This window comes from Pongo pygmaeus, chromosome 4, assembly GCF_028885625.2.
Source record: "Pongo pygmaeus isolate AG05252 chromosome 4, NHGRI_mPonPyg2-v2.0_pri, whole genome shotgun sequence".
Lineage (NCBI taxonomy): Eukaryota > Metazoa > Chordata > Mammalia > Primates > Hominidae > Pongo > Pongo pygmaeus.
This window is the reverse complement of record NC_072377.2, coordinates 38,682,594-38,699,469: the sequence shown is the minus strand read 5'-3', so window position 1 is coordinate 38,699,469 and position 16,876 is coordinate 38,682,594. Positions and strand designations below refer to the sequence as shown.

Genomic DNA, 16,876 nt, shown 5'->3' with positions numbered 1-16,876 from the left:
CGCGGGCGGGGATCGGCGGGGGCGCGCGGGTTGGGGCGGGGCCGGGGCCGGGGGCAGGGGCGGGGCAGGGGCGGGGCCAGGCCCGCTGCGCCCCCAGCCGAGCGGCGTGCAGGCGCCGCCCCCGCGCGCCGCAGTCCCGGCTGGAGCGACTCGGCAGTGGCGGTGGCCGTTACCGTTGCCTCTGGGAGGCTCTGGCGGCCCGCGGGGTTCGCAGAGCGCAGCGGGCCGCCCTTCGCCCGTGGCCGCCTCGAGCAGCCTCGCGCCGGCACAGGAGAGGCGAGACGGCGGCTGCGGAGGCGGCGGCGCATTGTGCCCGGCCCCCTCCTTGGCGGCTCCTGCCCCCGGGCGGCTGCGGGCTCTGGGCAGCCCCGGGGCGGCGGCCGAGGCTACAGAGCCAGCGGCAGGGGATGGCAAGATAGCGGCGCGGGAGCGTACCGTGAGTCCTGGGGGTGGGTGGGCGCGGCGCGGAGCAGGGGAGCCGCGGAGTCCCGAGCGGGGTCCCCAGGGGCGGCCCGGGCGGGGTGGGGCAGCGCTCCCGGCTCTGCGGAGCGTCCTAGGGGAGTGACCCCGGAGAGCGCCGCTCCGGGTCCCACCGCTCTCCGCGCGCCCTTGGGTCACCCTCGTGTCCCGGGGGACGCGGACTCCAGCGCCCAGAACTTCTGCCCCACGCAGGGCAGTGAGTTCTGAGGCCAGAGGTTACCTGGGGGATGGGAGGGAGCTTGAAATGTTTTTTTCTTTGGAGAGGTGACCTGCCAGGTGATTTCGTGCCCCTGTGCTTCATTTCCTCTTCAAACCTGTTCCTCGTCCTTTCTGTATCCGTAGTGCATTTGACTTACCTGTATTTTTATGCGCTAACTTCCGAAGATGGTGTACTGGTTAAACCCAAAGTTAAAGTGTTGGAGGTCAAAGTTAGGCTTTGTGAAAGATGCCATTTCTGTTATGTTGTGTAAAAGCACAAAGCTGGGTTCAGGAGTTCTGAGCAACACAAAACTGCACATCACGTGTTCTGAATTTACATGATTAATCTGAATTAATGTGATTTTGCCCCCCACCCCCCACATTCCGCTACCAAAAATATATGAGGTCTTTTATTTGCAGTTGGGTATCTTTGGGTTCCTTTTTGAATGTGTTTAATGCAGTCAAATATTGTTATAACCTGTATTGTTAGTGAGTGGCATTTATATGGAAATCGGTTCTTTGCATTTCTTTTTATGTGTCTTTAAAAGATACATTCTTTCAACAGAAAGCTTTCAGTTTAAAGTTTGCCTTCCGATTCGTGTTCAGTTTCAGATTAGTTTTGAATTTTAAAAAGTATTTGCTTGAAGTAAGATTAATGTGATATAGTAGTATCGTTTAGGCAGGAGTCCAGAAATGGTACAGAAATTAAATTTAAGGCAAACCTTTCCTTTTCACCAGTGGAAAAACCAAGGAGTTTTTTCAGCGCGAATGCTACTTGCCCTCCCCCTTACATGATTGTTTTGCCACAGATCTGAAATTACATTTCACTATTACCAGAGAGTTTCTTGTCTAAGCCTGGCAGAGAAAAGGAAGCCTAAGTATAATGTGTTTTTTAAAAACATGAGACCGTCCTTTTACTTGTTTTTTACGTTGACTTTCTGCTTTATAGTCGGCGGCAACTGTTCATTTGGAAACTGCATTAGGGAGTTAGTTGCAAGCTCAATTTAAATATATGATGTGTTCTCAAGGTGATCTGAGCAGCTATTTCCTCTTCAAGAATTGAATTGAGACTTCTTTGCTTTGTAATAGGTGAGTGAGATCACTAGCAAGTCTCTTGATTAGTGGAGACTTATATGCTCTTCTGGGGAATGAGAATCAGGGCTCTGCTGTTGATGGAGCAAAACTTTTGTGATTTTTGAAAAATTTGCTTCTGAATGGTCATCCTTGACAAATGTGTTGGTAATAATGTGCATTATTCTTATGTTAATTATGCGGCAGGTAATCTATTCACACTGGAGAAGATTCAATAGATATAAAAGATGCGGAGTAGAGAGTATACCTCTCTCCCATCATGTTCCACAGCTACTGGCTCCTTGAGTATGTCTTTCCAGACATAGCCTATGCTCATGTAAACATTTTGTACGTGTTCTTTTTGTTTGTATTCCTAAAGATGAGGACCCATTGTATACTCTGCACCAGCTCCCCCTGCCCCACTTCCCTCCCCAGAGTACTAAATCATGGCAGGATCCATTGGTATCTAAGAGAGCCTGCCTCATTCTCTAACAGCTGCTGAGTACTCCATTAGGGATGGACCATAATTTATTTAATCTCTTTATTGTGATATATGTAGGTTGTTTCTAATAATTTGCTATGAAATTGTAAAGCATTAGTTTTTGAGGTTTTTAAGTGGATTTGGTTATTCCCAAAGGCCTAAAGGCAGTAGTCATTTGTTTCTTTATATCACCTTCCAGGAAATAAATGTGCCTTCTCCCCAGCATACACTGTTTGCTTCTATATAACTTCACAGTAATCCATAAGAGTCTTTGGCATCTTTGCTGTGAAGTGGGAGCCATGATGGTCAGTAACTAAAGTCATTATTCCTTGGGTAATAACTTGGCTCTTTGTTTAACAAAAGAAAAGAAGGAACAGATACACATTTTAAAGAATAATCTGTAGGAAAAATTCTTAAGTGTTTAAATATTTTTGAACATAGAGAGGCAGCTTGTACCTTTGATTAAATTGAAGATGAGGGTAGTTTATGTTTCATAAAATTCGGTTGCCATTAGGCACTTAAATCCCTGCCTTCTGTAGATTATCACCAGTATCTTATATTTTAATGTTAGTATAATATGGTTACAAATTTTACAGTTTATGATGGGATTAATAACTTTTAAGGGGATGGATGCTTTTAAAAAATATTTAGCTCTTGCTTTTCTTTAAAATGAAAAAATTGGGGTCTCTTGTCAGCATGCTCTTGAAAAAGAATAAATTGTAAAAGTAATGCTAATGCTAGAAATTGAGCCTAATACAGTATAAAGCTTGAACATCAGCCAATGTTGAGCTTCAGTATTTTCATTATGCTTATTTTTGAGGGCTATTTTTTAGGACTAGTGTAAGCTATCATAATCTTTTAAAATATATACATACGTATAATATAGATATATAGTTTAAATGGTCCAAACTCCTCTTAGAATTTAAGGCATTCTCTTGCCTTTTATTTGGTACTGTTGTGATACAAAACTGCTAACGTTGTCTATATTTGTTCTGAAATAGGTATTTATTGGGCATCTGTTAATATTCCAGACAACTTTCTAGGGACTAAATTATGGCACTGCACAGGACAGACAGACCCTGCTGTAATCTCAGCGAAGAAGATGGATAAGAAGCAAAGATGCAATAAGTGATGGTGACTAGATAGTGCTAAGTGCTGCGAAAGCAAGCAAGCAGAGTTGCCTGGTAGAATGGGACAGGATGTGGGCTGCTGTTTTACATCAAGTGGCCTGAGAAGCCTCTGTGGGGTAGAGGGGTCTGAGCTGAGAGTTGAATGAGGGGGAAGAAGCCTATGATTTTGGAGATCTGAAAGAAGAGTGGCTTAGGCAGAGGGAAGGGCAAGTGCAAAGGCCCTGGAGCAGGACTGAGCCTTGCATACCTGAGGGACAGAGGACCGCCTCTGTGGCTGGAGTTGGTGAAAGGAAAGGAGAGAGCTGCAAGCAGAAAAGTGGGCTGGGATTGGTGCCCATATGTGTTGCATGTCAAGAAATGTTTACAGATGTGGGAAAGATGTGAGTGGTGGAGGTCCTCTATAGGCTGGAAGCTCCAGGGGGCTAGCAACACATCTGCTTGTTACCCATTGCATTTGCAGCACCAGGAACCACCTTCATCACATAGTGGGCTATGAATAGTTATTGAGTAAATGAATAATTACGAAATAATCTTACCTGCTTTTGGTCAAAATACTTAGATTCGGGAGTCTTAGTTTTCCAGCTTGGCTCTGGCCTTTGACATCAGCCAATCGGTTATACTGTTATCATTTTTCTTTCAAAGTATCACTTTTGTAAAACTATTGCTTTAAGTCAATTACACTTGACTGCTCCTCCATGAAATTCAAGTGTAAAACCTTAAAAACAAACCTTTTCAGTAAATTATAGTGATTTATGAGAGATTTTCAGAAAGGTGAGCATTTTTATCTTTTATTTCCGTGGAATAGCCATTTGTATAAGTGTTAAGAGTTCAAAGATGCCTCTTGTGTGTGGGTGTGTGTATTGAATGTTTTAATTCTTTGGGCCAGATGACAGACTAATGAGTAGATAAAATATATGTAGGTACTTTTATTCTCACAGGAGGAATGTGTGCCTGCCCTATAGGGAATATCAATAATTTGTGGCATTTCCTTTTCCCAACTTCTAATCTGTCATTCTAAATATTAATTGAAAACTTGGGAAATGAGTTTTATGCCAAGCAATTGTTATAGATGTCTAATAAGAATCTACATCTTTCTCCTGATTGTGACTTTTGGACTCCTGTTCCATATTAGAAGTGTTGTGATCTTCCAGAATGATGGTTTTTAACTTTTTTATTTCCTATCTTAATCAATTAATAACTTAGCATAATAAGCTGTTCCTACTTATGACAATTTTATTTCCAACTGTTTCTCTTAAGTTCTGTGCAAATTATATGTAAAGGAGGGTTCTTTAGGTCCTTAGTCTTCAGTAAAGAAGCCTGTGTCCTTTTGTCCTGATATAGCAAAAGCTCTTCAGTAAAAGAGCAGAAACACCTACCAGTTGGGGTAAATTTAGAGGCTTAGATGCCCGAGTTAAAGTACTTTTACCAATTCCTTTACCTTTCCTTTTGTGAAATATGGGAATTGCAAATTTGTCTTACGTTGTCTAAAATGACAACACATGCATTCTTATAGGATGTTGCTGCTGATACTGCTCAGGTGAGCAAAGCTATGTGTTTGGGAGATACTATTCTATGCTTTCATGTTGGAAGTTGAAGAAAAACTTCTGGTAGGTGGATTTTTTCTATACTTTTGCACAGAGGTGAAAATCTTGGCTTCCAATCATTCTTCTGGTTTGTAAGGCAGATACAGAGAAAGAATTGGAATCATTGTATATATGCTATATTACTGAGCGGCAGTATCCTTAGAGGCCACAAGGCGGTGATATCACTACCTAAAGTGTATGTGTGGTGCTCTTCCAGAGAATGCCTTGGAATACTGAGGCCTCTTGCAATACCTTCTTTTAACTTCTCCCCAAAGTGGGCTTCTCCAAAGACACCCTGAATCCGAGGACTGTTGAATTGTGGAACATCTTGTGGAAAATAGCAAGAGGTGACAGAAATGCTAATGGGGCAGTGAGATGTAGACTTCAGGCAGAATTGTTGTACCTGTTGAGTTGGAGGTAAGGTGAGTGGGAGAGAGATGAGAATCGCCACCAGGACTTTAGGCTGCAGCCCCTGAGGACACCCGAGTGCCACAATAAGCACTAAGGCGCCTGCTGCATGGGGGCAGGGTGCCAACTGTTTCCATGCAACAGGCCTGGAGACCCACAGCCGTGCCATGCTTCATGCCTTAGTGTTTATAGTGCAGTACAAAGGTGAAGGAGGCAAGACCATTGCAAAAACATCTCCATAGAAACAGTTAGTTAGGAGCATACATTTTCTTCTTACTGGAACTTCATCCTACATTTATTCCTTGAAGTTGCCTGGATCACCACAATTTTACTGTAAATGTAAAATTGTTCTTTTGGGAGAGTCTGATTTTGTGGAAAAACTATTTAGAGCTTAAAATGCAAAGCTCTTACGAATAATAGAAAATTAAGCACTTAAACAAAAATCAAGTAAAGTAGATAACTTGATTGAAAGCTGGAAGGCCCTTCAGATCCATTTGGTCAGCTTCTTAAGATAAAGAAACTTAGACCCAGTGGTGGTGTTATAATTTGCCAAAGAATCCAGGAGTCCTGATTGGCAGTGTAACCATGATCTTCGGACTCTTAAGTGCAGGGTTCTGAACTCCTCTCTAGAACCAACAGCTCCTCAAGGGCAGGAACTTTTGTGAGATTTACCACCGTGTCCCTAGCATTAGAACAGTGCCTAGTCTATAGTAGACATTCACATATTTGTTGAATAAGTAATTATCTAAAGGAATTTTAAGAACTTCAGATTGCCAAGTTAGCTATAAGACAGTACTTATACAATCCGAAAGAATATACAGTTTTATGAGTTTCTTGTTAGAAAAATAGAGCATGTTGCTGTTAAAACCCAAACTCTTAAGCCAGACAGGCAAACGAAGGTGCAGTGTTTTACATCTTAGCTTGGTACCTTTCAAAGTCTGTTATCACTGGATTTTCTAAAGCCATTCTGTTAAGTTCAGCCTACTGGTATCTGGTATCATTAAGTTTTATATTTTGTATTTGAAAGCAGATGCTTTAAAATCTAGCATTTATTGTTTGAATTTTTCCCTGTTTTTTTTTTCAGATGTGCTTTATCAATAGCTCAGCTATTTTAAAAATTTATGGCCATATGGGGATATAATTGTTTAAAACCAAATCTAGTCAACTGGAGGATTTTGGAAATTGTCACTTTCAAATGCTGTTGGTGGGTGTTTCAATTGTTATAACTTTACAGGAGGGCAATTTTGTATTACTCATCAGAAGCCTCAAAAATGTGCCCCATCCCTTAGTCAGGCATGTTCACCACTAGCAGTCTAAACGAAAGAGAAACGATAAAGCATGTGTACAGAGACCAGTCTTTAGCCGTGGTTATAGTGCATTTGTGCACCATACTCCTGTCAATACCTTTCTCCTCGCAGTGATTCTTAAGAAGCCTACTTACTGGGGTGTACCAAAATCTGGAGGGAGGTCCTATGAAATTTGGAAAAAACTCACTTCCAGATTCTAGTGACCACCACAAAAATATACATTAAAAAAAACCCTCCTCTAATTTGCAAAAATAATTTTTGTAAGTTTTTTTTTTTGGAAACAGAGTCTCGCTCTGTCACCCTGGCTGGCATGCAGTGGCGCAATCTCAGCTCACTGCAAGCTCCGCCTCCTGGGTTCACACCATTCTCCTGCCTCAGCCTCCCAAGTAGCTGGGATTATGGGCACCCGCCACCACGCCCGGCTAATTTTTTGTATTTTTAGTAGAGACGGGTTTCACCGTGTTAGCCAGGGTGGTCTCCATCTCCCGACCTCGTGATCCGCCTGCCTCGGCCTCCCAAAGTGCTGGGATTACAGGCGTAAGCCACTGTAACCAGCCTGTAAGTTTGTTTATAATAGTTATAAACTACAAACACCTTAAATGCTCAATAATAGGGGGACTGATTAAATGAATTGTGGTACATACATGTGATAGAATACCCTTTCTTTAACAGTAACGTAGGGGAATATTTATAGATGTGGAAAGATGCTCAATATTTGTAAACTGAAAAAGCAGATTGTAAAACATATGGGTACGTTGATCCTTGTTTTTGCCTATGGAGTGTGTGTGTGTTTGTGTGTATATGTGTGTGTGTACAATTTTCTACATATTATGTAGTAAAATGCCAGGAAGACTATAGGCCGAATGTTAGGTGATAGTGTCTTTCATGTGTTGAAATTACAGTTGACTGTTATTCTTTTTACTTTCCTGGATTTCCCACACATAAAGCATGCCGTGTGGTGAAGAGTCTTGGATCAGATCCCATTTCCCATTTGCTACTACTGGTTGTGTGAACTTGGGCAAGTTTTGTATTTCCTTATCTGTGAAATGGGGATAATAATATCCAGCTCATGGTGCCCACATGTAGTATTTAATAAATGTTACTTTGATCTCACTGATCTGATATGGTGATTAAAGCCAGTATTCTATTCTTCATAATACAGAATTTCCAAGCAGAATAATTGTGTTATGTAAGTTTTATCAAACTGTTACGGAAAGCATTTCAGGGCATTCTGACAAACTATTTTGTTGCTTCTGGTCACTGGGAAATATTTTGTTGAGTTTTATTTACTTCAAAACTGAAATGCCTTCCATTGCCAATACATTTTATTTTGAATTGAAGGCATTTTTCTTCTTTTTCTGTTGTTGTCTTGAATAGTCCTGTATAAATTTTTGAAGGTCAGGGTCTGATCTTTCTTTCCTTTTATAGAGGTGTTAGAGTGGGATGTGAGTCATTCAAGTCACTGTTGAGTGCCTTTTCTTTAACAGGCACTAGGTAGGCATCAGATTTGCAGCAGTGTCCTGGACAGACATGTCTCTGCCCTGTGAATGACATATGGAAGTGACCAGTGTGGTTCAAAGCCAGGAGGCCCACTCAATAAATAGATGGTTACTACAGTTAAGTATCAAGTAGTTCTCATTTCCTCTCCTCTGATTTTAAAAAGAATTTTGTTGTGATGTTACATTTTACTGAACACAAACATTGCCTCCTGCTTATTCAACAAACTACTGTATATGGGGAACATACTAGGTTATTTCACTTTGTTGACATTCATGAATGATTTAGTGATGACTTACATTACACAAGTGTGAGCATATCCTAGGTTAATAGGCTTAAAATTGCTACTATATATCTTCTGTGAAGGATAATCTTTCATTATCTTAAGTATGACCTCATGCCTTTTTGAGATTATCTTTTGTAAAATTATTGAAAATGAGCTCCTCCTAGCAAATCTAGGATGCATGGAATTTATGGCTATCCCACTTGAGAAATTCTAGCGCATGATCTTACTCAGAGAGAGTGGCAATAAAGCATTTACAGTCGTGTACCACAGAAAGTCGTGTACCACAGACCATATATATGATGGTGGTCTCATTAGATTATGATACTATATTTTTACTGTACCTTTTTTATGTTTAGATACCTAAATACTTCCGTTCTGTTACAATTGCCTTCAGTATTCAATACAGTAACATGGTGTACAGATTTATAGCCTTAGGAACAATAGGCTATTGTACCATCTAGCCTAGGTGTCTAGTAGACTATACCATGTAGGTTTGTGTAAGTACACTCTATGATGTTCACACAACAACAAAATTGCCTAGCACGTCTCTCAGAACTGTGTCCTTGTCATTAAGCACACATGACTATATTTAAAAATAATGTTTCCATTTGACAGTGTGTAAAACTACATTAGTTTTGTAATTAGTTTTATATAGGGACTTTTTTTTTTTAAGTTGGCAACTGTTCTAAATATTTTGATAACATGTAGACCCTCAGTAGTCGTGAAAGATATGTCTTGGAACCTTTATAACAAATACTGAGCTTGCATTTTATTTTCCTCATACGGCTGAATAAAAGAAAGAAAATTTCTTGAGTCGTGTTTTCATGTTCCTGTGTAGAATTCATGGTAGGATAAGTTACATCACAGGTTGTGTAACCAACAGCAAAGTCACCATTTTACTTCTTTTTTTGCTTGAATAAATTAGCCATATTTTGAGAGGGTGTAAGTTAGGGGAAGAACAAATTTAGGAGAGTTATGAATCAAGAATCATTTTTGGACACAGTTTAAGATACGTATGAGACTTGCAGGTGACAAGTTGTGCATATAGATATGTATTACTTCTATCTATCTCTTGTCACACTGGAGGTGACAAGACTTGCAGGTGACAAGTTGTACATATAGATACATATTACTTATATCTATCTCACATTGTTCTACCCCATACCATTGCCTTACATGGACTTTACTCCCCTTGCCCCCACTGGAACTGGCAGTTAGCTTTCTTTTGGGGGTGTCGGGGATTTACTTTTCACAAAGAAACACTGTATGAGCTGCACTGAGTATGTAATGGTGACTGGAGAGCAACCAAGCTGTGTTGACATGTAGACATTGGGTCGCTGGCTAGACTTAGGACTTTGCCAACTCACCCTTCCCTGAAGGCCAGCTTCAATAAAATTACAGATGACTATTTTGAAACGTTTTCAGCTCACAAATTGTCAAAGCTGTGAGCGCTGAACTCAGTGCATTCCACAGGCTGCATTGCTGGGATCAAAAACTCAAATGCTTACAGGGACAGTGGACATTACATAAATGGGAGAAGTGAGCCTGTCCTGCCTTTTGTCTTTATGCTTTTGATATAGAGACAATCAGAAATATGTCACTTTCTCTTTAACTCTACTGCAGGATAGACAACATTGACAATCTAGATGGTAAATGGCAACTGGAACTTGTCTCAGTTTTGAAGACCAGTAAGGAAAGGTGAGAACTATGAAAAACTCTAGAACACATCTTCTTAGGTAGGAGTGACTGCTCTTACCTGGAGTTGATTGTTGTCCTGTGAGATGTGGAATGAGTATTTCCAGAGCTTCTTAATTTTGATTTTTAAACACTATTTTGCAATATTGACAAATAATTCAAGGGTTTTTAAATTTTGTTTGTTTTATATATATGGTTCAAACAAAACACATCTAAAGGCAAAGCCTGCCAGTTTTAAACTATGGTAGGTAACATTTCTTTGCCCATCTTTTCCTTCACTCTTTTCATATAGTTCAGGTCATACTGGATATTCAGTTTTGTTCCCCATCTTTTCATGTAATGGTGTATATATGTTTCTTCATGTTGCTAAAAATTCTTTAGTATGTATTGATGACTGTGTAACATTTTATTCTCTGGATGAACCATAACTTGAGCAATTACATTGTTTTAAATATTTCTAGTTCGTAATTAAAGTTACACTAAATATATTTAAGCATAAAGCTGGCTTTTTCCCCTTCTCCAATAAATTTCACATTCTTCCCTTAAAATTGGTTTATTGAGTCAAAACAACTAAATATCTTTAAGACTTTTGATACAGTTTAATTTTCTCCACATTTATTTGAATACTAGGAAATAAAATATTTGTTCATTTTATTAGCTGGTTTTATTTTGTGATTTATCCATTATTTGATTTTACATTGGATTTTTTTTCTTTTTTTTCCTTTTTTTTTGAGATGGAGTCTCGCTCTGTCACCCAGGCTAGAGTGCAGTGGCGTGATCTCGGCTCACTGCAAGGTCCACCTCCCGGGTTCACGCCATTCTCCTGCCTCAGCCTCCCACATAGCTGGGACTACAGGTGCCTGCCACCATGCCTCGCGAATTTTTTGCATTTTTAGTAGAGACAGGGTTTCACTGTGTTAGCCAGGATAGGCTTGATCTCCTGACCTCGTGATCCGCCCACCTCGGCCTCCCAAAGAGCTGGGATTACAGGCATGAGCCACCGTGCCCTGCCCTGGGTTGTTATTTTTTTAAACATAAGTAGCTTTTTAAAAATCATAAAAGTAAAAATGCTCATTTTATAAAAATTAAGGAAGCTCAGGGAGTATAAGTAAAAATACAAAAAAAAATTTCAGTTTCACCATTCAGAGATAACCCCAGGCAACATTGTTAACATATCCTTCTAGATTAATTTCTATACATATATATATATGTGTATACACACACACACACACATATATTTATGTCTACATCTCCAAATATGTTAAATTGGTCTGTCACCCAGGCTGGAGTGCAATGGCGTGATCTTGGCTCACTGCAAGCTCCGCCTCCCAGGTTCAAGTGAGTCTCCTGTCTCAGCCTCTTGAGTAGCTGAGACTACGGGCATCCGCCACCACGCCCGGCTAATTTTTGTATTTTTAGTAGAGATGGGGTTTCACCATATTGGCCAGGCTGGCCTTGAACTCCTGACCTCAGGTGATCCACCTGCTTCAGCCTCCCAAAGTGCTGGGATTATAGGCATGAGCCACTGTGCCTGGCCATGATTTAAATTTTTTAACTTATATTAATAATCTTCCATGGTGCATAACTGCACACTAGATTCAGTTTATTCATCCATTATTCAGTTTACTTAACAAATATTTACTGCACACTTTTTGTGTGCCAGGCAGTTTTTCTAGCTGTTGGGGGCTATAGGGCTGAAGAGGAGTGCTGAACAGGAGCCTGCTTTCTGTCTCTTCCTTCCCACCTATGCTAAACTCTCAGGTCATGCTGGATATTCAGTACTGGATACTCATGGAGCTCAGCATCTAGGCGGGGAGGGAGGGACAATAAGTCAGGAATTATGTATGCATAGATACCTCTAGGTATTGATGTGTACGCTGAAGAATATAAAATAGGATACCGCAAGGAAGAGTGAGCAGTGTGTGGTCGTGGTGCGGGATTTGGGGGAGGGAGGCAGGCAGGGAATTAACCCCCTTTCTAGGTGATGAGGAGAGGCCTTCCTGAGGAAGTGAGTGTTAATTTGAATGATGAGAAGAGTCAGGGGAAGCTGATTCCCCATGATAGGAATGACAAGTGCCAGGGCCCTTGGTGGATCGAGCTTGGTGCATATGAGGAATGGAAGAAGGCCCTGGAGACTGGAAGCCGGTGACCAAAGGAGAGAAGTGTATGTGAAGAGTGTGGAAAGGGATGCAGGACAGAGAGTGGGGTGTGCTTATAATGAGAATCCACTAGATAGTTTTAAACTGGGGAGTGACATGATCTGATGGCTGTTTTTGAAAGGTTCTGCTTTGTGCAGAGTGGATTGGTGGGGAGCAAGACTGGAAACAAGAGGACCACTTCAGAGGCTCTTATAGCAGTTCAGGCAAAAGAGGTTGGTGCGCTTAATTTGGGGTTAGCAATGAGGATGATGGGTGTTTTTTCCTTCGGCATGCATTTGAAGGTGTAGCAGCTGGTAGTACATAGGAAGTGGGTAGAGGCCAATAGGGAAGGAAAGGAATGACTCAAGGATGACTGCTAGGTTTTTTTGCTTGAATAAATTAGCTATATTTTGAGAGGGTGTAGGTTAGGGGAAGAACAAATTTACGAGGGTTATGAATCAATCAGTTTTGGACATAGTGCAAGGTACCTATGATATTTCCAGGTGACAAGTTGTACGTATATCTGGAGAAAAGTCAGGTAGAAAGTGGCATATAAATCTGGGAGGAAGGAAGGGTAAGATAAATTTTTAAATTACCACATATAGATTTTAATTAACATGATAGAGAAATTATTAAGAGTACAGAAAGAGAGAAGTGGGCCGGAATGCATGCAGAGATGTCATCTTCTTTACTCAATCCCAAATTGATGAACATTCAGGTTATTTCATTTAAATTATAAGTGCATTTAGTGAACACACCTTTGAAATCTTGTCTGATATCTCCTGAGGAAAATTTCCTAGAAATAGATTATAAGTTGCATGTGAAGTGCTTGAATGGAGCCTACCACATAGTGAGCTCTTGATAAATATTTGTAGCCTTGGTTTATCTTCATCATTCTTACTGTTATTGAGTGAAAGGCTTTCAATTGGAAGGACAACATAATCACTCCCAATTCAGACTCTAGAGTCACAATTGCAAGTCTAGGTTCAAATTCTGGCTTTGCTCCTAATGAGCCACAATTCTTTGGATAAGTCACTTAATTATTTCCTCATGCATGCCATGTGAAAAATACCAAACCTCTTTGGAGGGTTGTGAGAGTACAGGTTAAGTGCTTGGGCCTCCCTGGAGCGTGTGGCCTGTGGCTTTACACAACTACAGGTTGGGTTCCAATTTCTCCACATTGTCCAGGGTAGTATCTAGTATCATTCTTATTAACCTTTTCCGATCGGTAGAAATATGGTTTCACGTCATTTTCATGTTTATTGCCTATTTATATTTCTTAGTATGTGAGTTGCATATTTTTATTTCTATTGAAGGTATTCATCTTGCTTTAGCATCTTTTTTAGCCATTTGTATAACCTAAGTGTAGTGTGACACTTGTCATATTTGTTTCACATATTTTTTCCCAGGGAAAAAATCTTCATTGTGCTCAGTTTGGTGAGAAAGATGGTTTTATAAATCATTGCTGTATAATATTATATGTAGTAATGTAAGCATATGCATTACGCCCTGAGACCATTGGGGAAGGTTGGATTTGACACAGTGCATACTGAAATTTGAAAGATGAGTTGATATTTGTTAAAGGGACAAGGAAGAGTGGAGTGGGAAGACATTCCGGGTAGATGATCTGTCTGTGTGGGAACACTGAGGCACCACAGAGCCTGACACGTTTACACATTTGGTAGAACTTGAGCACGGGGCCACTGTGAGGAGGTGCACAGAGATGGCACTGGGGACTTAGGCTGGCATGAAAAAGCTGGAGCCTCATGCCATGTTCAACTTGAGACCTTTCCCTGTAGGCCAGGGAGAGCCATGGAGGATTCTAGGCATACAAAACTGAATTTGTGCTATGGGAGGATCAGAAGTCCTGAGACCAGTTAGAAGCATTGCATTTGTGCAGGCTGAGGGAAAGAGGCCCCAACTAGGCCCGACTCTGGAGGTTTGTCCTTATTTACCTGGTAAAGTTGAGGGAGTGGCGCAAGCGGTAGTCATAACTAGAGGCATCGTGCTGCCTCTGCCGTCTTCTGTCATTCCTTTTTATAAAGCTTCTGATTAAATTTACATAATAAAAAAGGATTTGTTATTTAAAGCTCTCAGACACAGATTTATTGATGCCTTACCCTCAAGTTGCTAAATGTTCAAGTGTCCCCACATATGGGTGGTACTTCTATGAAATAGGTAGTAGCTGGCACTTAGGTGAGAGATGGGATTTACTAGAGTAAGATTTACGTTGAGCAAGAATTTATGATGACTTGGGCAGTAATAAAACCAACAATCATAATTTATGTTTCATGTTAATACTTTGATATTAGATTATCTACTTATTTTTCAAACTAAAATGAATCCTCCAATTTTAATACCACTGGAGGACAGGATTTTAGACATTTTGTGTCTGATCAAGTGAGAAGACAAAAAAGTAGTCCTTCTTAATATTTTTATGGCCATCTTACAATATTGGCCTAGCTTATTAACCGCTTTTTTTTGTGGTTTTCATGTGTGTTGCTGCTAAATCATATCTTCTCCCATCTGTATTTGTTCATTTTCCGTGTGTTATTGTTATCAACATTATCATTTCATTTTGGACCCTGACATCCATGCTGAATTTATTTTATTGGATTTATTTATTAGAATCCTGTTATTACACCCTGTATATTTGCTATTTTGTCCATTTTTTTCCATCCACAGATAGGTTGGATATGATTCGTATATCTTCATCCAACTCATTAATGAAGATACCAAGAAAAACAGAAGTTTTTGATATCTGTCTATATCACTCTTGTCCAGGTTGACATCATCCTATGAATTAGCACTCTGAGTAAGGCTGATCATGTGATAAAAGCAGCCTCTTCACTCTGTTTACACAGCTTGAATTTCTTTACCTTGCTAATACTCATCTTTCATGTATTAGAAAAGATTTTGTTCAAGCAGAGATACATTTTGTTGTTTCTGGTCCTTGCTTTTCCCAGTACAACAGCTTATCAAGTTGAGGCTAAGGATGGGCTGATGTGCATGGGTCAGAGGTCTTCTAGGATTCCTTTCTTAATACTGTTGATCGTCTTATCCAGGATCAGTTATCAAGCTCATAGGCCTCTGTGTCTGTAGGATTTTATTTCTTAACAAGAATGCCCCTTTCTGAAATAGCTTTGCCAAATACCAGTTATTTTAGGTGCTGTTATGTTTTTCATACTCTGTTCCACTCTTACATAGAAGATGTTTCACCTGCTTAGAAGATGTTGTAGACCGTGGTCTGAAGCCAGAGCTAAAGGGTTTATTTTAGTTGTTGTTGTTTTGAGAAGCATAATCTAAGGTGATGCTTAGGATTTTGATATCTGGGATTAAATAATGTCATAAAGAAAAAAATTTTGAATTATTTTGGAGTGGAAAGCTTCAGATTCTGACCCTAAAGAATGTTAATAAAGCATTCAGGCACATTTTGGTCAACATGTGTGCATTGAAATCTAGGTCTTAAAACAGTTTATATTTTAAGATTATTTCAGCAGCAAGACAAGAATTTTTTAATGCCAATACATTTTGTGACAGGTTAACTGGCTCCCTAAGAACTATATTTGGCTTGCAAATGTATTTTGTTTGGCCCACATAGTGTTTTTTTTTATTGGAATTAATTGCCAGCATTTAAAAATAAGGATATTTCATAATAATAATAATAATAATAATAATAACTAAAAAAGCAACAACCTGGATTTCCTACCCTTTTGGAAAAACTGGAAGATCTGTGGCTGTACCGGCCGCTCGTCCTCTGTGGTATAATACAGACACAAGGAGCTGGTGAGGGGCTGCCCGCCAGCCTGTGTCATGTGAACGGCTCCAGTCATTTCATCTGGCTGGCTCTTGGAGTATGTTTGAGTTTGCACCTGCTGAGTTGAGAGCTTAACCAATTAAAAGTGTACTTAGAGTTGGAAGGAGAACAGTAAGATGGCAGTTATTTTCCATTTGTTCTCTGAACATAGACTGTCTGATCTTTGTTATAATGTGATTAGTGGAAGTGCTTGGTAGAGCAGGTGGTGTTTCCCCCAGCAACAGTATTCACCGGACAGGTTGGGGGAGAGCTGAATTTCTAATCACATTGTACATCTACCAGTTTGTTCCTGCAGGTGACAAACAAGGTTTTCTGAAAACAAAACAACCGTAAGTTTCTTATGATACTTAAAGTAGGGAAAGCAGATGCTGGGTCTTAGTTGTGTAATTTGAGAGCTAAGACCTGAGATGTTAGGTGATTTATCTGCGAGCCCCTACCTGTCACCTATTCAGTGGTAGAATAGGGACTGGAGTCCAGGACTCCTGACTCCAGCTTAGTTGCTCATTTTACAGTTTAGTGTAATGGCCTGGAGCTGAGATTTGCAGTCAGAGTTGGCTGCAGGTCCCACTTTGCTCCTTACTAGCTGTGTGACCTTTCTGTGCCTCAGTTTTCTTATTATAAAAAGAGGGAAATAATATTAATAATACAGACCTTATAGGATTGATATGAAAATTAAATCCAATTTTTCATTGAAAGAACTTAGCAAAGTGGCTGCTCCTTAATAAACAGTATATAAATAATGCATAATATCTGAAATATATGTATAGATTATATTTTACATGGTA

General features: G+C 40.1%; 1 protein-coding gene across 5 annotated transcripts in view; it reads left to right on the top strand.

The window, feature by feature from the left end:
* Positions 1-119: 119 nt before the first annotated feature.
* Positions 120-16,876, top strand: part of LIFR (LIF receptor subunit alpha) — an 81,711-nt gene continuing 64,954 nt past the window's right edge. Inside the window, exons 1-2 of one of the 5 annotated variants that reach the window (XM_063664748.1) lie at positions 120-436; positions 10,065-10,139. Coding sequence is in view for 2 of the 5 variants with exons in the window: in XM_063664746.1 (XP_063520816.1) it covers positions 6,473-6,555; positions 10,065-10,139 (158 nt within the window). In the remaining 3 variants the exon portion in view is untranslated. Of the gene's footprint in view, positions 437-1,627; positions 1,768-6,052; positions 6,556-10,064; positions 10,140-16,876 lie in introns of those variants that run through there. The other 4 variants (XM_063664749.1, XM_063664746.1, XM_054489559.2 and 1 more) reach the window with 4 other exon arrangements.